General features: G+C 54.7%; 1 protein-coding gene across 1 annotated transcript in view; it reads right to left on the bottom strand.

Annotated features, from left to right (window-relative positions):
- MTCL2 (microtubule crosslinking factor 2) overlaps positions 1-16,042 on the bottom strand; it is a 77,221-nt gene extending 61,179 nt beyond the window's left edge. The window contains exon 1 of the mRNA XM_055436914.2: positions 14,603-16,042. Within this exon, the coding sequence (XP_055292889.2) occupies positions 14,603-16,000 (1,398 nt within the window). The 5' untranslated portion in view covers positions 16,001-16,042. The remainder of the gene's footprint in view (positions 1-14,602) is intronic.
- Between the last annotated feature and the right edge of the window lie 7,856 nt (positions 16,043-23,898).

The raw sequence follows: 23,898 nt of genomic DNA, 5'->3' as shown, positions 1-23,898 counted from the left end.
TGGAGGGGCTCCAGATACATGGGTCTGATGGAACTGGACTGAGAGAGCAGCTGGTGAGGTCTCCCAGACCATGGGGTTGGAGGTGCAGGGGACCAAACACAGAGCCCCTTAAAGAAACATAGCAAGTAGCAAAAGGTGGGAGAGCCCCCAGCAACAGCTCCCAGCTGGCCCAGAGGGGACAGGAGGAGACAGGGGGACAGGAGGTTCCTGAATGCATGAGGGGGTAGCCTCTTATCAGCCAACAAGGAAGAGATTGTTCCAGAGCTGAGGTCCCCTGGCTAACTCCTACCCCAAGAGCGTCAGCCCGCATGGGGCTAGGGTGGGCCCTGGCAGGTGCCTGTTCACCCAGCATCCGCAGGAATCCTGATCTGGGCCCTGCAGACCACATTCTAGAAACCCTGGGATACCAAGGCTGGGGCAGGAGCAGGAAGCTGGGGTCCCAGCCCAGCCAGCTCCCATGGGGACTCTGCACTGCCTGGGCCTCTTTCCTCTTTGTATCTTTCTCCCACCTCCTCACCCCTCCACCTCAAATGCCACCTCCACCAAGAAGCCTCCCTGGCTACTGCAGGCCACAGCCATGTTACATGAAGAATTATTGAGTACCTACAGGCTTCCTAGGTGGGTAAAGAATCCACCTGTCAATACAGGGGATGCAGGAGATGGGGGTTTGATCCTTGGGTTGGGAAGATCCCCTGGAGTAGTAAATGGCAACCCATTCCAGTATTCTTGCCTGGAAAATTCCAAGGACAGGGGAGTCAGGTGGGGTCGTAAAGAGTCGGACACGACTGAGCGCGCACACACAGTGAGCCACATTCATCACCAAATCACTGGACTTAGTCCCCATGGCGGCCGGTCTGCTCCCCACTAATCTGTTCTCCACATAGTACATGGAGTGATTTTTTTTTTTAACGTTAATTCTCCTATGTGAAATCCTTCAACAATCATCAAACTCTGGAAACAGCCCAAATGTCCCTCGACTGGTGAACACATAAACGGAGGTACATCCATATAATAACTACTCAGCAATAAAGAGGAAGGAACTGCTGACACCCACAACCACACGGGTGAAGCCCAAAGGCATTATGCTAAGTGGAGGAAGTCAGACTCAGTTGGCTATGGACTGTATGAAGCCATTTCCATGATATTCTGGAACAGGCAAGATTATAGGGACAGGAGACAGAGCAGTGGTTGCCAGGGGCTGGAGGAGAGAGGCCCTGACCACCAAAGGGTACAGGGGGAATGTCGGTTGGGGGGCAAGAGCCGGTGGGGCTCAGCCGCTTTAGTCGTGTCTGACTCTGTGAACTGTGGCCCGTCAGGCTCCTCTGTCCATGGGAATTCCCCCAGGCAAGAATACTAGAGTGGGTTGCCATTTCCTTCTCCAGGGGCTCTTCTGACTCAGGGACTGAACCCGTGTCTCCTGCATTGCAGGTGGATTCTTAACCATCTGAGCCACTGGCGAATGGAATGATTATGGTGGTGGTTACAGAGCTCCATACACTTTGCCAAAGTTCATTTTACTGTATGTATATCACTGGGTCTGAAAGCAAAAGAGAAGCCTGATCCTGCCAACCTGTCCATCTTCATCGTTCCCAACTCCTTCTCTTATCGGCCACTCAGGTCTTTTCCCAGAGGCCAGAAGATACCTCACCTGTCCCACCTCTAAGCCTCTGCCTGGATTCCCCTCCCCTGCATCTCCCACTACCGGATGCCCATCCTGCTTGAAGCATCCACTTAAAGGCCACCTCCTCAGAGAAGCCCTCCAGACCCCTCTAGGCCCATCGAGTCCATCTCAACCCTGTTTTTCTTTCATGGAGCGTAACACATGTCCCAGCCTGACTACACCCCTGCTCAGTTTCAAAGAAAAGTGAAAGTGTGAGTCGCTCAGTAGTGCCTAACTCTTTGTGACCCCATGGACTGTAGCCCACCAGGCTCCTTTGTCCATGGAATTTTCCAGGCAAGAATACTGGAGTGGGTTGCCCTTCTTTTCTCCAGGGGATCTTCCCAATTCAGGGATCGAACCCGGGTCTCCTTCATTGCAGGTGGATTCTTTACCATCTGAGTCACAGGGAAGCCTCACTCAATTTCAAACTTTACCCAAATTTATCACTTCCTTCCCAGGTTCTAGGGACCCGACCCACCAATGGGCAGCAGACCCAGCAAGAATGACAGCTGAGCTGAGGGATCCAGAAGCTTCGCTCTGCGGGATGGCAACCACTCCGGAGAGGCCTGGGAGCCTCCGCCTGGCCGGCCTTCTCCACACCACCCTGGCCACCATGGTCCCTCCCTCAGGCCAAAGCCCAGGCTGCTTGCCCATCTGCCACCCTGGCTCTGGCCCGGCCACTCACTCCCGCCTGGAAGGGCTGACCTGCAGGGTGGGCCAGCAGTGGCCACGAGGGCAGCATGCCAGCCCCCTCGAGAGGCCAGGGCAGCCATCTGCTGTCCCTTCTGCCCGTCCTCCAGGGTCTGTCAAGGCTCCAGATGAGATCATCGCACTTGGACCCCAAGGAGGGCAGAGGCTGTGTGGCTCCACTTCCTTTCCAGCTCAAAAGCCAAGAACTGAGGGAGCAGTAGCAGGGGCGGGGGTGCCCAAAGACTCCATCCCTTCACAGGCAGGGGCTCTGAGGTCTAGAGGGGGCCTGGGACAGCCCCACTGTCCCCCAGACTGTCCAGAGTCAAGCTGGGAGGGACTCTGCGCTCCCGTTTCCCAGCTTAGACTCCTTGTGTGGAGGCTGGGCTCTAGTTTTAGTGGTCAGGGTCAAAGGTCCTGAAGGAGGAGGGCCTGGACCCCAGCCAGGCATGGCCATGCCACACAATGCCCCCTCCCACTGGCATGGAGGCTGCCTGGTCTCAGTGACGGAAGACAGAGTCCTGGACTTGCCTTTCCAAGAGCAATAAACGACCACAGGCACAGTTTCCTGAGCGCACCACCTGTGCCAGGCGCCACACTTTATCAGCTGTCTCCCCAGCCATCCTCACTGACTGGGGAGGGACGGAGGTCAGAAAGGTCACCTCGAGGTCACACGTTAAATGGCACGGCCAGGTTTCCAGTCCAATTTGAGCTCTTGTAAACTAGACTAGACAGTGTCTCTGACGGGACAACAGTGACAATAATAATAGCTAATATATACAAGGGATTACCCTGTGCCAGACACCGGGCTGGGCTCTGAATGTCCATTTCCTCAGTAACAGTTCCTTTGAGGCAAGTGCTATTCTATAGATGCCCATTTTACAGATAAGCAAACAGAGGGTGAGGAAGAAGGCTCCAAAGTCAGTCAGGAGTGAGCCTCTCAGAGGTGGCACAGCTCTATGCATGAGACCACGGACACTCTCCCTGGTGGGGAGCTGTGTGCGTGTCCGCATAGGCGTGCATGGGCAGGGTGGGCATTGAGGAGGGAGGAGATGCCCGGAGACCACTGACCTCCAGGGCCAGGCCTGCCTTGTCGCTGTCCCATTCCAGGCCTCACTAGCCAAAGTAGTGAGACCTCTGCAGCCCCTGATGCCTCCGGGTTGGGAGGCGCTCAGAGCGGGGACACCTAACAGTGTCCCCCCTGTCCTTTCTATGTTGACAGGAAGGAAGGTAGCATTTGGATCTGGATGTATTTAAAACGTCCCCCAGAGGCTTCTCTGGTAGTCCAGTAGCTAAGACTCCGCGCTCCCAATGCAGAGGGCCTGGGTTCGATCCCAGGTCCAGGAGCTGGATCCCACAGGCCACAACAAAGATTGAAGATCCTGTGTGCCGAAACGAAGACCCGGACAGCCAAAATAAATGATAAATGAATATAATTTTAAAAAAATGCAAAATCATCCCCCAAACGGCCTCTGGGCTGCAGCCAAATATCTGAGCAGGGAGAGCACAGCGCTCAGAGGTGTACAGGGAGGGAAGGCGAGGCTGGAGAGTCAAGGTGTGCGGCATCGCACACCTCCTAACCTTTGCTGGCACCACTCCCCCTGCCTAGCAACCAGCAAGGAGAACCAGGGACTCTAGTCCTCTGCCTCTTGCCACTTACAGACTATGCGACCTATGGCAAGCCCCTTAACCTCTCTGAGCTTCAGTTTACAGACACCAATGTGAAAGGAAGGGGTTAAGTCCCACCAGGGTAAGATTTGTGTCCTCACGAAGAGTGAAGAGCGTGGGGAAGGGGGATGAAACCTGTAATTATCTAGTTAATAATGTAATTACTTAGAGGTAAATGCCCCAGAGGAGCCTACAGGAAGCGCCTAGGTGTCTAACTCAGGAGCCTGGCCTGGAGCTGAACACAGGAAGGTGGAGGAGGAGACCAACGGAGGCGGGAGGAACTGCAGTACAAAGGCCCTGCGGCAGAGAGAAGAAGATAGAGACAGGCTTGGGGTGCACAGAGCGCTCAGAACTTGGATGGAGTGGGGGTGAGGTGAGGCTGAGAAAGGCAGGACCACACAGGCCACCCAGGCACTTGGGCAGGGCTCAGAAGGGGTGTGGAGGGGAGAGGTTGAGGCACCTGACCCCAAAGAACTCATGTGGATCTGGGGCAAAACCAGGATAAAGAGAGCTGGTCCAGCCTGGATATAGAACCCCAAACTCTTTGGAGTCTGAACTTCTCTTTGAGGCACAGGCAATGGGAGATTCTTCACCCCACTTCTAGAACGTGGGATCCCCAAAGGTGGCCCTCCATCAGCAAAGAGGTATCTCTGGATGAGAGCCTGCATCACTGGCCTGACTTGGGGCAGGAGGGAAAAGGGTGGGTGGCGCAGGGAGAGATGTGTTTGGGGATACCCACAATGCACTTCAGCTGCACGCACACCTCCCAGGCCCCTGCTCCATGCCAAGACCCACACCCAAAGCCAGGCACAACCCCTGTCATCAAGGATGCAAGGTTTGGGACTTCCTTAGTGGTCCAGGGCAGAAGACTCTTCACTTCCAATGCAGGAGGTCTGGGCTCGATCCCTGGTCATGGAACTAGATCCCACAGACTGCAACTAAAGATTCCACATGCCGCAACACATATCCCGTGTGCAGCAACTAAAACCCAACATAATGAAATAAATAAATATTAAAAACCCAGGGCTCACGGGCAGTCAGATCCAAGCCTGGTGATAACAAGTGATGCGGGTGCAGAGCTGTTGAGACCTTAAGAGACCCTGGGTAATCCTCACATACATGCTTTCTCGTATTTAATCCTCACAGCAACACTGTAGGGCGAGCACCATCAGCATGCCCGTCCATTGTACAGCTGAGGAGACTGAGGCTGGTAAAGGCAAAGCTCATAGAAGAAAAGTCAGAACAAGGTTTCAAGCCCAAGTGAGCTTGGCTCCAGACCACAGTGCTCTCTACCACCTTGAACCCCAAAGAAGGGAAAGGCTGGCTTATTGCTCCCACCTTCTCCGACTCCCCACCATTCCTCAGGGAGGCCAGCACCATCTGCTGACCTGTGGGGCTCCTCCAGTGACTGCCAGGGCCAGCCCAGCCCAGAACACCCAAGTCTCTGGGCTCTTTAACCACCCCAGTTCCCAGTTCCTGCTGGCGCCATAAGGAAGGGAATGTGACTGCATATGAGGTCACGCCTGTGGGGCACCCAGGGGAATGATATTAGTTATAACCTTGGCTGCTGGTCAGGCCTCTGCTTAGAACTTAGCCAAGCTCCTCCCATGAGGAACTCTTTCTGCCCCAGAGACCACACATGTGGGGCTCCCTCCCTTCTGCTGTGCCCAGGATGGTGCTGAATGTGCTATACACCTGACCATTAATCCTCCCAACTGCTCTGAAAGAAAGAAAGGAATTATGTTCCCTTTGTTTTGTTTTTGCTACAGTGGGTCTTCATTGCGATCTGGGAGCTTCTCTTAATAGAGATCATAGACTCTAGAGTGCATGGGCCCAATTGCCCCACAGCATGTGGGATATGAGTTCCCCAACCAGGGATCAAACAGATTATTAATCACTGGACCCCCTAAGTTCCCATCTTACAGACAGGAAGACTGAGGCTTGAAGCGGGACCTTGAACACAGGGTTCATGTACAGGGAAGAGGCAACAAAGCAAGGTTTGGCCCAGACCTGATCCCCAAAGTGGAATATCTCCACGTCCCTGCCGAGGCCCCTGGGTCTTGTGCCCCGTGCTGAAGACACATGGAAAGGAGGCAGTGCCTAGCCCTGCTCTAGGTCAACGTAGCCCCTACCAGCAAGGTATTCACAAAGCCTCAGTTCAGCTCAGCACTCAGTGTCCTTCCCGAGCAGGCCCAACTCCCCTTCCCAGTCTCTCCCACACCACGGCCCCCGCCCACCACTCCCCCCAACTCTTCTATTTTAAGCCCATAGTCTGCCTGCAGCCCACCTGCAGACCCTGATCACTGCCTTTCATTGAATCATGCAACAAATATTTATTGAATCGCTAGGATGTGCCAGGCACGGTCCCAGCAGCTGGACACAGAGGCAGTCATTCAAGGCTAACTCCTCAACTCTTAATGCCTCCTCCTCCAGGAAGTCTTCCAGGCCCCTCCTCTGAGTGCCCACATAACTTCCTCTATTTCAGTCTTCTTTTCCCAGGCAGAATCAGGCACTCATTAGGGACAGGAATGGTACAGTCCTCCACAGCCCCCAGCAAAGGGGCAAGGGGAGGAGGCAGGAGATGAGGGCAAGCAGGAAATTCCGAGGAGATTAGGAGGGAGGTGCCCCTGGGCACTATTTCTCCCACAGGCAGGCCTGACAATTGCTCCGTTTGGCTCACTGGGCCCCAGCCCAAGTGTCGTGTGTCCGGGGCCTGAGGGCCTTTGATGCAGTTTCTCCACCTCGGTGACCTGCCAGCCCTTTATCTGCCTACAAACCATTCAGCCTTAGTCAGGCTCCAGGGCCCCCAGACCCCAGAGGTTGCAAAATGAAGCCCCTGTCACACTCCTCACTGTTCTCAGCAGCCTAGTGGAAGGAAGCCTCGTGGAGGCGCTGAAAACAGTAGTTTGTACACATGAGCTCCAGGGAGACACGGGCCAGGATATCCTGTGTTTCTGTGTGGCTGAAATGTCACAGCCTGAGTGTTTGTATGTGTGTGTGTGTCTGAAATGTCACAGCCTGTGTGTGTGTGTGTGTGTGTGTGTCTGAAATGTCACAGCCTGTGTGTGTGTGTGTGTGTGTGTGTGTGTGTGTGTGTGTGTGCATGTCTGGGTATCCTCCTTTGTGGGTCTCTGGCTCCTGTTAGCAAATGCTACAGACCTGACATCTGAATGCTCTGTGCTCCTGCCCTGCTTCTGTGTCATGGCTCCACGTCCTGTTCACACATATCTCCTGGCTGTGTGTGTCTGTGAGCCCGGGTCTGCTGTTTGCTGTCTTTGTGGCAGATGCAGTGGGGGTGCCTGGGTGATGGGCGTTGTCTGTGCCCACCTGGCAGGGGTGGGTCTGTGGATTTCTGCGGGTGCCAGCACCTGTGTGTAACGAGTCTGCGTGGGTTTGTGTGCACCCGCATACGCACGGGTACTTCCGATATGTCTGAGACTATCTCCAGGGTGTGGCCATCTCTGGAACGTGGCCAAGTGGGTCTGGTGGTGTGTGAGGGCGTGTTTCTGAGCCTGCCGTCTCCTAGATGGTGAGTCTGTGTTGTGTCTGTCCGGGAACGGGGGGTGTGAGGAGACCCGTGTGGTGTATCGCGTGGGTCTGTGTACTTCTCTGAGCGGGTCTCCTCTCTTAGACGCCACAGGTGTACTTCTGGAAAGCAGGGAGCACAAGCCTGTCCCTGAATGGGTACATGAGACGTGTGTCAGTGGGCGTGGATCTCTGCGCACGCGCTGTGAATATGGGTACTGCGTCTGTGTGTGCAGGAGAGAGTGTGCCCAGGGACCCAGGCCAAGCCCCTCTGCCAAGAATACTGGGAGCCCTGAGAGCTTCGTGGTCCTCCTAAGGTCTCAGCAGCAGCCATCTCACATTTTCCATCTCATTCTCCATCTCGCTGGAGCTGCTCCCTGCCCCCATGACAGGCTGAAGATCCTTAAAGATCCAGTTCTCAGAGTTGCTTCTTCCAGGCCACCTCTCAGCTGCCTCGGAGACGGCTGCGACTCAAGACAGGGACAGGCCAGGCGCTTTGCTGACCGATGACCACTCCTCTCCCCCGACCGAGTGACAGGCAGATTGAACCCTTCCCCCTACAACTCCCGGGAGCTGAGAAATGCTTCACAGCTTGCTGGCTACTGCCCCAGACACCTGGCACGGGGCCTGGTATCCAGGAGGCACTCGGAAAATATATGTTGAATGAATGAGTGAATGCCTGAAGAAGCAAGAAAGGGAAAGGTGGCAACCAGGACAGGTACTGACATTTACTGTGTGCTAGATGTACACCGTGGAGAAGGCAATGGCACCCCACTCCAGTCCTCTTGCCTGGAAAACCCCATGGATGGAGGAGCCTGGTAGGCTGCAGTCCGTGGGGTCACTAAGGGTCGGACACGACTGAGCGACTTCACTTTCACTTTTCACTTTCACACATTGGAGAAGGAAATGGCAACCCACTCCAGTGTCCCTGCCTGGAGAATTCCAGGGACGGGGGAGCCTGGTGGGCTGCCGTCTATGGGGTGGCACAGAGTCGGACACGACTAAAGTGACTTAGCAGCAGCAGCAGATATATACCGGGCTTCCTCGGAGGCTCAGCGGTAAAGAATCCGCCGGCAATGCAGGAGCCGCGGGAGAGGTGGGTTCGATCCCTGGGTCAGGAAGCTCCCCTGGAAGAGGGCATGGCAAACCACTCCAGTATTCTTACCTGGAGAATCTCATGGACAGAGGAGTCTGGTGGGCTACAGTCCATAGGGTCGCAAAGAGTCGGACACGACTGAAGTGACTTATTAAGCATGCAAATCTACATTGTCACTTGGAAAGGGGTCCCCACTTGGAAAAGGGGCAGGTATGCTTACCTCCCATTCTTCAGAAGGGAAAACAGAGACTCAGAAAGATTGAGGATCTCACACAGCTTGTAACTGGCAGAACCAGGCGAGAATCCTGTTCTGTGAAACTTGGAGGCATGGGCTGCCTCCTGCATGGGAGCGGGTGGAAGAACGACTTGGGAAGGGAGCTCCCTGGGGTTGTCTGATGAGGGTCCCAAGTGTACCAGCTCTGCACGTGACATACCTCTCCGCTTCCTCCTCTGTCAAATGGGTCTGATATCAGAACTCTCCACATAGGACTGCGGTGAGGAGTAAAGGACTTCCTTAACTCAGGGCCTGGCACTCTGGAAATGATCTCATAGCTGATAGCTGTTGTGGTGCAAGAGCCAGAGAAGGCCAGTAATCAGTGGTTTGGGGGTCCCCAGGCGGGCTCTAACATTCCAGCACTCTGGATTCCAGCCTAACCATTATCTAACCCTTAAAGCTGGATCCAGCCCCCCATCACTTCCTCCAGTCTCAGACCCCTGGTCCCAATCTCACTCTGCACTGATGCAGGGTACAGATCCACGTACATGCAGACAGGCACGTGCCCCCCCGCCCCGCCACACACACACTGCTTTCAGGCTCCAGGCCCTCAGCCCCAGCATAGGTTATTCTCTACTTGCTCCCCACAAGTCTTAGCCTAGGGCACTGCACACAACAGAATTCCTCTCACCAACCTATGTCCCACACTAGACCCATTGTTAGCAACCACAAGCTCATGTTCCTCTCAGACTGTGAAAAGAACAGGATCCAGGGTTGGACCAACCAGGATTGGAATTCTGGCTGTGTGAGCTGGAGCCTCCATTTACCCAACTGTACGCAATGGGAACTGGAGGTGAATTAGATGCTTCCTCTGGGCCCTTCTGGGCTGACGTCTAAAACTGGCGGTACTTCCAACTTCCCAGGTGGCGCTAGTGGTATAGAACCCGTTTGCCAATGCAGGAGACATAAAAGACACGGGTTCAATCCCTGGATGGGGAAGATCACCTGGAGAAGGACATGGCAACCCACTCCAGGATTCTTGCCTGGAGAATCCCATGCACAGAGCAGCCAGGCAGGCTATAGTCCATAGGGTCGCAAAGAATCGGACATGACTGAAGTGACAGCATGGACACACAAACTCTTACATGTCGAACCTCCAGGGAGGTGGGGAGGGCTTGCTGCATGGAGTCCACAGTACTGACTGTGACCCACACCTTCCTGTTCTCCCTGGAGCGGCTCCTGATTTATTAACATCTTAAAGCTAAGAGATCCACCCTCCTGTCTTCTCCCAGCTCTATCAAGAATGAAGACTTCAGGGCTTCCCTGATGACTCAGTGGTAAAGAATCCGCTTGCTAATGCAGAAGACATGGGTTCGGTTCCTGGTCCAAGGGGAATCCCACACGCCCCAGAGTAACTAGGGCCATGTACCACAACCACTGAGCCTGTGCCTTAGAGCCTGTGCTCTGAAACAAGAGAAGCCATCGCAACAAGAAGCCCGCGCACGACTAGAGAGTAGCCCTTACTCCTCACAACTAGATAAAGCCTGCACAGCAGCAAAGACCCAGCACAGCCACACACCCCCCAAAAAGAATGAAGACCTAGATACCCGCTCTGCTCACTGATTAACAATAATGGTAATTCCCTAAAAGGTGCAGGATTTTACTGCTTGCAAAATGTTTTCTTGCCTACTCACACCTCCCCGATCCCTGTAAACAGTCATCTGAGGTTGCCCCGGCAGGTTCCATCATCTTCATTATACAGATGAAACAAAAAGAGCTCAGAGAGGCCACATGACTCGCTCATGGTCACACAGTAAATGACAGTCAGGTCGCAAAGCCAGATCTTTGGGTTCCAACTCTCAGATTCTTCAGTCCATACCAGGTGGTTCCCAGCATGTCCTAATGGCACACGGCAACAATTAGTGGTGATGGGGAAATGGAAGACCTCAGACCACCAGGATTTTGAAGGTCAAACAGTCAATCTGTCTGCTTCTTTGAACCTGGACCCTTAAAAGTTAATAACCTTCAAGGTAGAGAACATAGATACCAAGGGGAAAAGGAGGGGATGGGATGAACTGGGAGATTGGAATTGACATATATAAACTATTGATACTGTGTAAAAATAGATAACTAATGAGAACCTTACTATTACAGCACAGTGAACCCTACTCAGTGTCCTGTGGTGACCTAAATGGGAAGAAAAAAAATGTATACAGATAGTATACATATGGCTGATTCACTTGGCTGTACAGCAGAAGCTAACACAACCTTGTAAAGCAACTATACTCCGAGTCTTTTTTACATTTTTTAAAGAGTTAATAACCTTCACACTTCCTTGGCTGGAAGGGACCCTGAGGTCAGGCAATTTCAACTACAGCCTTCACATAAACCTCTTCCTAAATCTTCCTCAAGTAATCACAAACACTACATTTTGGTCAGTTTACAAGCTGTTTTCCACAAGCCCCATGTCTTTATCCAACAGGCGAATACCTCCAGCATTCAGTAACTCTGAATAACTCAAGTGACAGCAAGCTCACTGCCTTCTCTGCAGCAGCTCCTCACTGGGAGAGAACTGCCAGGTTTCCATCTTCCCCCCTGGGGCCCCAGAGCAAGCCTCAGGCCCCAGGAGATCTGCCGTCATCATCCACAAGGCCCTCCCCAGGCGACAGGTCCCAGTGCCTTCTATCAACTGGGAGGTGAGCTCAAGCAAGGCCCCACTGGGCTCGGAGGGACTCAAGCCAGGCAGCACCAGGCCTGCCGCGGACATGCTGGGGACCTGGAGTCTCTCCTGGTAACTCGGTTCCTGCATCTTAGAAGCAAAGTGGCCCAGAGGGGCAGGAAACACGTCAAGAGTACAAGGTACTCTGACTCCGAGCCTGGCCGCCTGGAGAACTGGCTCTGGGATCTGGAGCAAGTCCCCTCCCTGCTGTGGCCGCAGTTTGCCCATTTGTAGAATGAACAAAACAACTCCTCCTGGGACTTCTGGGCCAGTTCAGTGGCTAAGGCTCTGCACATTCACTGCAGGGAATGCGACTTTGATCCTGGGTCTGGGAACTAAGATCCTGCATGCCCCCGGTGTGCGCCCCCAAACCAAACCAAACAAAGAACTCAACTCCTGTAAGAGCCTCTACATTTGCGGCCCACATCCACAGCCTCTAGGTTTACACCTCGCCTCTGTGAGGCTGGCAGCTGGAGAGAAGATCAGGGCCTGATTCACGTGGACACAGCATTAACCTCACGGTCCAGTCCTGCTCACCTCTCCCATTCAACCTCCTCCCTCTCTCCAGGCTCGGAACTGTTCCCTGAATTCCACGAGTTTCTTCCTACTTCCCTTAGCCTGGAAGGGTCTCACTCCAGCTCCTTGTTCAGCTGGCTCCCTCTCATCCTGGCCTCCCTAAGCACCCCCAGTCCCATCCTCTCATGCTCTCGGCACACTGTGTCCCTCCCCACCCTTATCACGACCCCATGTGTGATGTAGTGTGTGATGCAGTGGACGACTGCTGTCTCGTTCCAGCCTCCTCCATTAGGACCAACAACAGCTCCATGAAAACACACTGCATCCTCAGATCTGTGCTAGTGCCCGGGACACAGCAGGCATTAAGTCACTATTGGCAAATGAATGAATGAGGGGCCAGGACTGCTTCGGGTGGGGAGGAGGCTCTATTCCTTCCCCACGGAGTCTGCCAGAGAACATGGTAAGCGCCCACGGAAACGTGTCATGTGCCACTTGAGAACAACAGTGGTGGAAGTTACCCTCCTCTGAGGCTCGCTCCATGCCAGGCACTCTCATGATGTTTGCGCACATAACTCATTTAACCCTTAAGGCTGGAAGACGTGTGATGTCTCTTTTTACAACGAGGAGACTGAGGTCCAGAGACGTTAAGGGGCTTGCCCAAGATCACACAGCCAGGAAGGCACACTCCTCAGATATAACAGTGGCCTGAGGCCTGCATGTGAAGCCAGAAACGCTGAACGAATGAGGGAAACTGAGGCTGAGCCCTGATCCAGGCAGTGGGCAGGCCCCAGCCAGGCCCTGGCCCCTGTGAGGCCCAGGTTCAATCTCCAGCCTTCTGGAACTATTTTCCATCCTAATAGTCATGGGTGGTTCAGCAGGACTTCAGAGCTCTGCCGGGTGACTTCCTGGGGTGAACAAGAGCTGGTGGGGTGGGTGAGGGAGACCATGAAGCCAAGTTCTATGGCCCATCTTCCCTTGCCAGGGGGAGCGATGGAGGCCAGGAGGCAGGATTGAGGAGCTCACGGTTCGAGTTCAGAGCAGGTCAGGCACCACCTGGGCAGGGCCAGACCTTCTCTGGCTTATTTCCCTTCTCTCTCCTACTACCCACCCTCCTCACAGCTGGCTTGTGAAGACTGCAGGAGCTGACTGAGCCCCTGATTGTCCACATTGAATGGGTGCTTCAGGAAGGCTTAGCCTCCCAATTAACGGATGAGAAAACTAAGGCCTGGCCTGAGGAAAGGCTAGAGGCTAAAGGGGTAGGTTATTCTGATTCAGGCAGACCCTGTCCTTTTATTGTACAAGCAGTTACTAAACACATGCGGGGTAGCAGATTCTGGGGGAGATGGAGAAGGAGAGACACAGTTAAGCAAGACCTCACAGACTCTAAAGACAGAGAAACCCTTTTGGCCTGAAGAGCTACAGTGCAAGGCTAAGTGTTGCCAGGCAGACAGAAATTAGCAGCATGCCATGAACTCGGAGGCTCTTGGCCAGGGGTGCTCCGGGTGTTGTGCCAGGATATCAACTGATATGAGCAGGTAACATTTCAGCCTCTTCCAAATCGTGCCCAGCCCGTTGCGGGAGAACCCAGGAAGCCCGCCATCTCCCAGGCCAACACCGACATACGAGGGCTGGGCCAACGCAAAAGTTGCCTCAGTGGGCAGACAGAGCTTGGCCTGCATCCAGTAGGTGCTCACGTCCACCAAAAGGGTCAAGGTCAAGCCTGCCTTCCTGGGAAGCTCTCAGGTCCCCCACATGCCCAGAGAAAAAGCCTCTTTAAGATGCCAGCTTCCCTCTCCTCGCTGGAAAGGAGATGGGCACTGCTGGGGGGCACCGATAGGACTGCTGTGTGTGTATACAGGGCCTACCCAAAACTGGGCAGAAGACAATACCCTGGGATTTAGAGAGCTGTGAACGGGTTCCCCCAGGACACTGTCCTCCCAGGCTGCAGGACCGTTAGACTGGGCGGAAGTCGGACTCTAGCCAAGGGGATGTTCCCAGATGTCATGCTTTCAAACGGGGACCCGCCCTGAAAGGCAGGCAGGGACAGGCCTGAGCCAGGAAAGCCCTGGGTGAAGACTCAGGCTCGTGTTCAGGCCTCTCCTTAGCCGGAGATGGCCACAGGTCTCCCCGGCAAACTGCACACCAGCGCCTGTCCCAGAAAGGAGGGCCACCCAGCGGCCTGGGAGTGGGGGCTCTAAGCCGCGGAATCCGAGGTCCAGCCCCTCACGGAGCACCCACCCCCATCCCAGGCACCGTATCTAAGCATCCTCCAAAGCACTCAAGACCCCCTTCCTAAATCAGAGCCCTTGGGCAGTCTCCTCCTCCAGGTTCCTCCCTTAGGAACAGGTTTCCCAGATACAATGAGAAGCGGGATGCGAGGGAGCCCCTGAGGGTTTAGGCCCCTTGCCCAGTTCGAGCGGTGGGACAGCGGGCCGGCTGGTGCCTCGGGCCGGTAGGGCGGACACCCGCGCCTCCCCTTCCCCCACCGGGACCCCCGCCCCGACCCCGCACCCGCACCTTGAGATAGTCGTTCTCCGAGCGCAGCTCCTCCAGTTCTCGAACGAAGCCGCCGGGTCCGCAGTCCAGCATCTCCTCGGTGAGGTCGGAGAAGGCGAGCGAGGCACTGAGGGGCAGGCGGCTGCTGCCCACCGACGACGCGGCCACCGACGGCTCCTCGGGGGAGGCGGGGGGCCTCGGAGGCTGCTGTGCCGGCTGCGCCGGCTGGGGCGGCTGTCCGGTGCGGGTCCCCCCGGGGCCCCCGGCCGCCGACTCGGCGTCGCTGCTCAGTGCCAGCTCCAGGCCCAGCAGGCGCGCCTCCTCCGACGCGCAGTCCGACACCTCCGAGCTGCTGTCGGTGAGGCTAGGCGGCGGTGGCGGCGGTCGCGGCCCGGTCCCCGGGCGCGGACGGCCCTTGGCGCGGACCCCGGTGCGGACCCCGGCCACCCGCGTCCCTGCGCCCCGCGCCCCGGGCGCCACCGCACGCCCCTTCTTGTCCGGCCTCGCCGAGGACGCGGCGCTGCAAGCGGCCGCGGCGCCCGGGCCTGGGCCGCGGCGGCCCTTGGCCAGCGACCAGCCGGCCACGTCCTTGGGCCGGGCCGGCGACGGCGCGCGGTGGCTCTTCTTCCTCTCCGGGGCGGGCGCAGGCGGGGGGCCGCAGCCCCGAGCCGGGGGCTCCCCCGCCGGCACCTCCATCGCGGTTTCCCTCGGCCTCAACGAGCGGCGCGCATGGCCCGGGCCCGCCCGGCCTCCGCGCCCCGGGGGAGGCTCCTGGCGCCGCTCCGGCCGCTGGGGTCGCGGCTCCTCTCGGCCCACCTCAGCCCCCGGGCTGCGCTCCGGCCCCGACCCCCGCCGCACGGTCTCTCCGCTGCTCTGGGCTCGGAGAGAGCGGCCTGATCGCCTCCAGGCACCCCGGCTCCGGCTCCGGCTCCGCCCGGCGCCCGCCCCCTCGGCCTCGCCGCGCCCCCGGAGCGTGCCCGGGCCCCGGCTGCCTGCGCGCCGATCGCTCTCTCGAGCTCCGAGTCCGGCTGCGGCCCGGGCCCCGGCTCCGCCCGGCGCGGCCCGCCCCCCGCGCAGCCCCGCCAGCTCCCCGCCCCGCCGCCTCGGCTCGGGGACGCGCGGCTCCGCGAACAAAAGGCGGACGCGGCGGGAGCTGCAGGGAGGGACACAGGCGGCGAGCGAGGGAGGGATCTGCGAGGCAACAGCGACCCCCTCGAGGGTCAGGCCGGCCGAGGCTGCCGAGGCCCCGGCTCCCTCCGCCTCCGTTCCGCCGCCGTCCCCTCCCCTGCTGGCCTGGGCGACGCCCCCGGCGGAGGCGCCCCCGCTGCCCTCGTCCGCGCAGGGGTCGCGCGAGCGGCGAGACTGGGGACTCCCAGGCAGAGGCCGGGCGGACCTCAGATCGCGTGAACCAGCATCCATATACACGCCGAGCGCCTCGCCCCTCGCGGCTGTGCGGAGCGTGCGCGAACTCCGCCCCCAGAACCTGGCGGAGCGAGACAGATCATCCCAATGTACAGATGCGCAAAGTGAAGCCTGGGGAAGACCGGCGATCCCGGCCCACGGTTACTGGCAGAGCCGGGATGGACGCCAGACCTCGCGCCTCCAAGGGCGTGCTCCGGATGTCCAGGCTTCGCTTCCCTCTCATAGTCGTGGGGAGCGTCTGGCCCTCGGTGCCTGCCCAGCTCTGCACGCCTTGACCGGCTGTGACCCCAGGCACACTCGCTCCTCAGACTCTGCCCGGCTAAAATCGAGGCGACCCGTTCTGGGGAGTCAGACCTGCGGGTGCTTTGGGAGAAGGATTTGGCTCCCGCAGGGGCTAGTCCGAGCTGGACCCGGTTGCCCTGATCCTCACACGACTCCGACAGAGCAACTCCATATGACCCTGGAGCCCCAACTCTGAAGGGTGTCGTTTCTTTGCTTCCAGAACTGTGCTCTCGTGTTGTTGATTTTCCCATGTGGCTGTCACACCTTCCCCGCCCCCTCTCGTCACTGCTACTCCCCATCGCCGCCGAGCTCCCGGTGGGCAGAGTCATCGGAAGTCCTTTGGCTGCCCAGCGGGCTGGCGATCACCCTCAGGGTGGCACCCCCTTGCGACGGTGGGGGCAGGGCTGTGTTTGCCCCTCTGCAGCCTCTTCCTCCTCCCTCTGTTCCTCTTCCTTTCGTTTCTTCCTCTTACCCTTTCCCCCTTCCTTTTCCATTTCTCTCTTTCCCTCCTCTTCCTCCTCCCCCCAATCCTGTTGCCTCACCTCCTCCCTTGACACACAGCTGGCCCCTGGTCCACTTTGTTTGTGTCCCACCGTCCCCACAGCGGTGAATACACTCCTGGGGTATGCCCTCTCCTTGTGAGGCATGGCTTCATTCCCGTCTAGGCGTGTCTAGGTGTGTGAGTGCCCACTCCGTCCTCAAACCCTTTCTCCAGGTGCCCTCTACCAGCCAGGTAAGGACCAGGGCCCCTCGACAGGTCCTCTGCAAACACTTCTTCAGCGGCATTTCCCCCCTCCTGGCAAAGCACCAGCTCCCCTGCCCGCACTGACCGTCCACTCACAGAGGGCCACAGTGGTGGACTTGTCAGGGGTGAATTCCTGACCTCGTGGAGCACACAGTCAAGGGAGGAGAGGAGCCACAAAAGAGTCATCACCCACAGGATGGCATGACATTCCACGAAGGCAAGGGCCAAGGTAGGCCCTCCTCTGCTTCTCAGGCCTCAGAAGTCGCCATGTGATACAATGGATGACAGGGTCCTTCTAGCTCTGATGCCCCCATTTCTTGTAGACTGGTTCTGGTCTGGCACAGAGAGATGCTGTGTTGCTCTTGGAAACTGCATACCCTCTCTGAGCTTCAATTTCTCCATCTATGCAGAATGTGGGCTTGGAGATGCTGGATGATGTGAACCCTGGCCGGGGAATATGTGCTAGAGCAGGCTGCTCAGCCACTCCTGGCACACTTATGGCCACAGCAGCAGCTGCCTGGATCTCCCCCTGTGGGCCTGGGCGAGAGTCCTGGCTCTACCACTTACCCTGTCTGGGTCCCAACACTCATGGCCAAGCAGGGGGCTAGTGGCCTTTCCTGTTCTGAGGGTCTTCAGATGTGGGGAGCCCTGAATCCACATTGCAGCCCCAGAAGAACTTGGGGAACAGCAAGGCCCTGGTGGGGGTTGGGGGATGGTGAGGGCTGGGTAGAGACAAGGTGGGGGCTCTGGACTCGGTTCAGAGGAGGGAAACAGCAGAAGGAGTAAGACTTGCCAGGGGCCCCGACTTGGCTCCATGGAGGCGGGGAGACCACATGGGGCTCCCCGCCTTCTGAGCACTCATGCCAGGCTCAGTGCCCAACACTTCAGCAAAGGATCCTGGAAAAGTTAGGAACTTCTTGTGATTGACTGTGTTTTTTGAAGATAGGTTCAGGGATGTATAGCTTATCCCGATTATTCTTTTTTTAAAATAATATTTCTGTCTTTATTTGGCTGCATCAGGGCTTAGTTGCAGCATGTGGGATTTTCACTGTGTCATGCGGGATCTTTCGCTGCAGCACACAGACACTCTAGTGGGGAGGCGCAGGGCTCAAGGCTTCTTAGCTCCCCGATCAGGGCTAGAACCCACGTCCTCCGCATTGCAAGGTGGGTTCTCAACCACTAGACCATCAGGGAAGTCCCCCAATTATTCTTTTTTACAGTGTGGCACTGACCCTCTTCCAATTGAGTGACGAAGTTTATATTCCCTCGCCTCGAACCTGAGCAGCTTTTGTGACTGCCTCAACCAACAGAGAATGGCAGAAGTGACACTGTGACTTCCAAGTTCAGTTCAGTCGCTCAGTCGTGTCCGACTCTCCGCGACCCCATGAATCATAGCACGCCAGGCTTCCCTGTCCATCACCAACTCCCGGAGTTCACTCAGACTCATGTCCATCGAGTTGGTGATGCCATCCAGCCATCTCATTCTCTGTTGTCCCCTTCTCCTCCCGCCCCCCAATCCCTCCCAGCATCAGAGTCCTTTCCAGTGAGTCAATTCGTTGCATGAGGTGGCCAGAGTTTTGGAGTTTCAGCTTTAGCATCAGTCCTTCCAATGAACACCCAGGATTGATCTCCTTTAGGATGGACTGGTTGGATCTCCTTGCAGTCCAAGGGACTCTCAAGAGTCTTCTCCAACACCACAGTTCAAAAGCATCAATTCTTCGGCGATCAGCTTTCTTCACAGTCCAATACTCATATCCATACATGACCACGGGAAAAACCATAGCCTTGACTAGACGGACCTTGGTTGGCAAAGTCATGTCTCTGCTTTTTAATATACTATCTAGGTTGGTCATAACTTTCCTTCCAAGGAGTAAGCGTCTTTTAATTTCATGGCTGCAATCAGCATCTGCAGTGAAAAGTCTGACACTGTTTCCACTGTTTTCCCATCTATTTCCCATGAAGTGATGGGAGCAGATGCCATGATCTTTGTTTTCTGAATGTTGAGCTTCAAGCCAACCTTTTCACTCTCCTCTTTCACTTTCATCAAGAGGCTTTTTAGTTCCTCTTCACTTTCTGCCATAAGGGTGATGTCATCTGCATATCTGAGGTTATTGATATTTCTCCCGGCAATCTTGATTCCAGCTTGTGACTTCCAAAGCTAGGTCCTTAAAGGCAATATGACTGAGAACTCAATCTCTCTGTGTCTCTGTGTCTCTGAGTCTCTCTCTCTCAATCCTCTTTCCCTTGGATCCCAGCCACCATGTTGGGAGAAAGCGAGGCCTCATGGGAGAGGCCACATGAAGTTGTTCCAGTCAACAACTTCAGCTCTGGTCCCCACTAAGCCCTGGACACGTAAGAGAAGGAATTTTCAGATGGTACAGCCTCCAGCCTTGGAGCTGCGCCAGCTGATGCCAAACAGAGCAGAAATGAGCTGTCCCAAACTGCAAAATAAATATTGTTGTTCTGAGACACTAATTTTGGGGGTAGTTTGTTATGCAGCAATGAATAACTGGAATGCTTGTTCAAGGTCATATAACTTGGAAGTGGCAGGGCTGGGGTAGATTTGAACCCAGGGCCACCTAGCTTTAGACCCTGTTGTGCTGTACTGTTGGGGAGTGTTCAGCTCAGGCACACACTGTATAAAGTTCTACTTTAGAAGTCATGAAGCATTAAATGATTGTAAGAAATAAATCAGATTGTAAGAAATGAAGATGCCAATCTCCCAGTGGAAAAACAGTTTATGTTCTCCCATTCAATCAGTTGAATTGACCAACATGATGGAAACTGAATCCTGGAAGGTTCCCAAGAGGAGGTGATTTTTAAAAAACTGAAAATTTTATTCCTTTTTTAAAAGTGCTTTTATTTTTTTGCCACACCATGCAGCATATGAGATCTTAATTCCCCAGCGAAGGATGGAACCCATGCCCCAGCATACCCCCCATAATAATAATAATAAGCTGCTGCTGCTGCTGCTAAGTCACTTCAATCGTATCCGACTCTGTGTGACCCCATAGACGGAAGCCCACCAGGCTCCCCTGTCCCTGGGATTCTCCAGGCAAGAACACTGGAGTGGGTTGCCATTTCCTTCTCCAATGTGTGAAAGTGAAAAGTGAAAGTGAAGTCGCTCAGTCGTGTCCGACCCCTAGCGACCCCATGGACTGCAGCCTACCAGGCTCCTCCATCCATGGGATCTTCCAGGCTACAAAGACTTATTGTACAACACAGGGAATATAGCTGCTATTTTACAGTAACTATAGACGGAATATAACCTTTAAAAATTGTGAAGTCTTAACCACCAGGCCACCAGGGAAGTCCCAAAGTTTTTGTCCCTTATACAAACCACTTGCTGAAGAAGAGTTAGTAGGGGAGCCTGATTTAAATAGGGTAGTCAGGTCAGCCTCTCTTTAGAGGTGACATTTAAAGTGAGTTATTCAGAGAGCCAGAATAAAAGAATTCCAGGCAGAGAGAACCCACTTGATAGATGTTCAAGAAAGTGAGAAGGGCCATGTGACCAGCACTTGATGGGTGATGGACAGAGCTGGAGTGGACAGAGGGAGTCACAGCAGCCCTTGCAGACCTTTATTCTTGATGCAGTGACAAGCCACTGGGGACTTTGGAGTAAGCCAGGGTGAGAAGTAATCTGTGTTTTAAATAGATCACTCTAGCTGATGGCAAGAAGATGCTAGAAGATGGGGCATGGAGCTGTTGGACCAGCCTCTGAGAGGTAACAGTGGCTGGGATGAGTGTGCAGTAGAGAGGGAAGAAGAGGGATGCTCCTGAGATCACTTCTGGAACTTTGAAGACTTAGACACCCGTGGATGGAGGTGAGGGATCAGAGAAATGAAGTTCAACTCCCAGGTTTTGGCTTTCGTTACAGGACGAGTGGTGGTGTGGTTTAACGAGACAGGGAAAACAGCTTAGAGGTGATTGTGGGTAGAGAGACCAGGTTTCGAGATGGCAATTGAGAGTTCTTTCTGGGCCCAATCAGTTTGAAATGTCTTTGGAGACTTTCAAGGCATATAGGCAACAGATCTATGAGTGTGGAGCCCAGGGTAGCGTGTGGTCCGTAGTCATGAAAAGTTATTAGCATTTAGATAATATTTAAATCCATGAGACCAGATAGGGTTACATACAGAGAGGGTTTATAGAGAGAAGAAAAACTGCCCTAGAACCAGGAAGTTAGGAATCCCTGGTTCTATCCAGATATAGAGAATAAACTAGTGGTTACCAGTGGGGAAGGAAGGGAACTAAGAGGTGAAAACTGTTTTGTAGAAAATAAGCTACAAGTGGAGTTCTCTTGTGGCCTAGTGGTTAGGATTTCAGGTTTCCACTGCCGTGACCCGAGGTTCAATTCCTGGTTGGGGAACTGGGATTCTGCAAGCCATGTGGCACACACCTCCCAAAATAATAATAATAATAAAGCAACAAGGACTTATTGTACAATACAGGGAATATAACTACTGTTTTATAATAACCATAAATGGAGTGTAACCTTTAAAAATTGTGAGTCACTATTATGCACACCTGTAACTTATATAATGCTGTACAACAGGTATACTTCAATTTAAAATAAAAAGTAAAATTTAAAAATGAAAAAAAGTTGGTAGTTGTTCTCTCCAAGCGTGGATGAGGTTGGGAGAGAACAGGGCCTTCAACAATTGCTTCCAGAACATCTATCATTAATTATTCGAATCTTATTAAATAAAACTATATCCATATATCATTTATTTAATAAGTAGAAAATTAAAAAAGAATTCCTGGTTCTTTGGATAAGAGAGGAGACACCAGCCACAAAAGACGGGTGGCGGGGGAGATTCCAGTGAAGGAGCAAATGTAAGAGAGGGGAAAATCACTCTGTCAAATAGCAGAGGGGCTGGAGGAAGACAAGAGCAGAAAAGTGTGTCCCCCCCGCCTCCAGCCTAGAGTGACACGGAGGCTTCTGGGGACCTTGACAAGAGCAGGGGTGGTCAGGACAGATGTCAAAGGCCAGGGATTGAACGGTGACGGTGACGAGGAGGTAGAGGTGGAGTGTAGGGAGAACAGGATGGAGCCGGCGTGGAGGGGATGGTCCAGTTGAGAGGCAGGGGCAAGCGAGGGATGGATGAGGCAGAGAAAAGTGGAGAGCGGCAAATCTTGGGGGACCCCAGGGACTGGCTTCTGAGAGGAACAGAGGCTGTTCCGTCATTGTCCTGGAAGGAAGGCGGAAGAGATGGGCGAGATGCAGGTAGGTCTATCGGAAGGGTGAGGGAGGGACTGATGGCTTCCATTTTCTCAAAGGGGAACAAAGTCAGCAGCTGAGAGTGAGGAGCCAAAGGAGTGGCAGCTGTGTGTGAGGGGGCAGAGACGGCCCATAACAGGGACCGGAGCGCGGAGAGCAGAGCTCCCAGGACGCATGAGGGGTACATCATGCACCCATCCGCAGCTCAGAGTGAAGCCAGTCAGCCCAGCAAGCCACGAGGTGTATGCTCTCCCTTTTCTCCGAATGTCTTAGGGTTCATTTTGCATAGCGGAAACTGCAGCACACCTCATTTTATATCTGCTTTTTTCACTTTACAGAGTAGCAGAAGCATCTTCCTGTGCATTTATGAACTCTTGGCAAACATCGCTTTTAATTCTTAGAAATAATGCACAGAATGGATGTTCCATGGGTCGATTAACCTTTTCCCCTTTTACTGGACGTTGGAATTGTTTCCTGGCGATGACTGTCGCAGTGCTAAAAGAGGTGGCGTGTGGTCTGGTGGAGAAAGGAAAAGGCAGGCTGCAAGGCAGAGCTGGGACGTTCAACCCTCTGGCATCTAGAATCTGATCGTGGAAGCTTTTCAGAAGCCAATTACATGGGTTTTAGGCTTCCAGGTGGCTCAGATGGCAAAGAATCAGCCTGCAATGTGGGAGACCCAGGTTCCATCCCTGGGTCAGGAAGATTCCCCAGAGAAGGGAATCGCTACCCACTCCAGTATTCTTGCCTGGAGAATTCCACAGACAGAGGAGCCTGGTGGGCTACAGTCCACGGGATCGCAGAGTCAGACATGACTGAACACACTATGTGGCAATTAGCTTTCTTGCCAGGTCACATTTCTAGACTTAAGGACAAAGAATGGGACAGCAAGGCACATCTCACTGGCCTCCCAAAGTGCCCAAAGGTTCAGGAATCGAGTGTGGAGGAAAAAGATTTGGGAGTGGGGCCATGGGAACAGGCGGGCCAGACATGTGACCCCCAGGCTGTTAATAGTTCAAACATGTATTGCAACAGCCTTGTTTGAGATGGCAACAGGGCCCATCACTTGAATGTTTTCCCCATAATATTAATACAAGTCCTTTCAGTATCCTATCTTCCTGGTTGGGGCGTTGCCCCAGGAGACCTGGCCATGGAGAAAGGATCTGGGGACCCAAGTCCTTTCCACCAAGGCCAGCAGGAAGGGGTTTTTACAGCCGTCCCCCGCCACACACATTTCCTGGATCCTGCAGAAAAGGGGCTACTTCCAGAACTGACCCTGTTCACCTGGAGGTCTGTGTGAAACAGTTGTAGCTCTGTACCCCGGTCCCCCAGCAGGCAACTGGCCTGTCCAAGGGTGTGAGCCACCCAAGAGAGTGGGCTCACCCACCCCAAACAGGCTGGGGGACCCTTGCTGGGCATATTTTTTCATGACTTCCTGCCCTGCGTGGAGGTCACTTGGTCTGGGACTGGCTGAAACACCTTCCAACTTTGAGGTTCTGTGTTTCAACAGCAGGATTCACTGAAGTCACACTATGAGCCTGGGACAGAGAACTCTCTGAACCTAGAGCGTGCGTACTGTGTGCCAGACATTGGGCTTCCTGTGCGTAACCTCACCCCACGTCATGACAGTGGCCAATAAGAATCACCTCCCCC

This window comes from Moschus berezovskii, chromosome 15, assembly GCF_049115385.1.
Source record: "Moschus berezovskii isolate FMDL1 chromosome 15, NW_MosBer_1.0, whole genome shotgun sequence".
Classification (NCBI taxonomy): Eukaryota; Metazoa; Chordata; class Mammalia; order Artiodactyla; family Moschidae; genus Moschus; species Moschus berezovskii.
The sequence above is the reverse complement of the archived record's forward strand: the minus strand, read 5'-3'. Positions and strand labels throughout refer to the sequence as shown.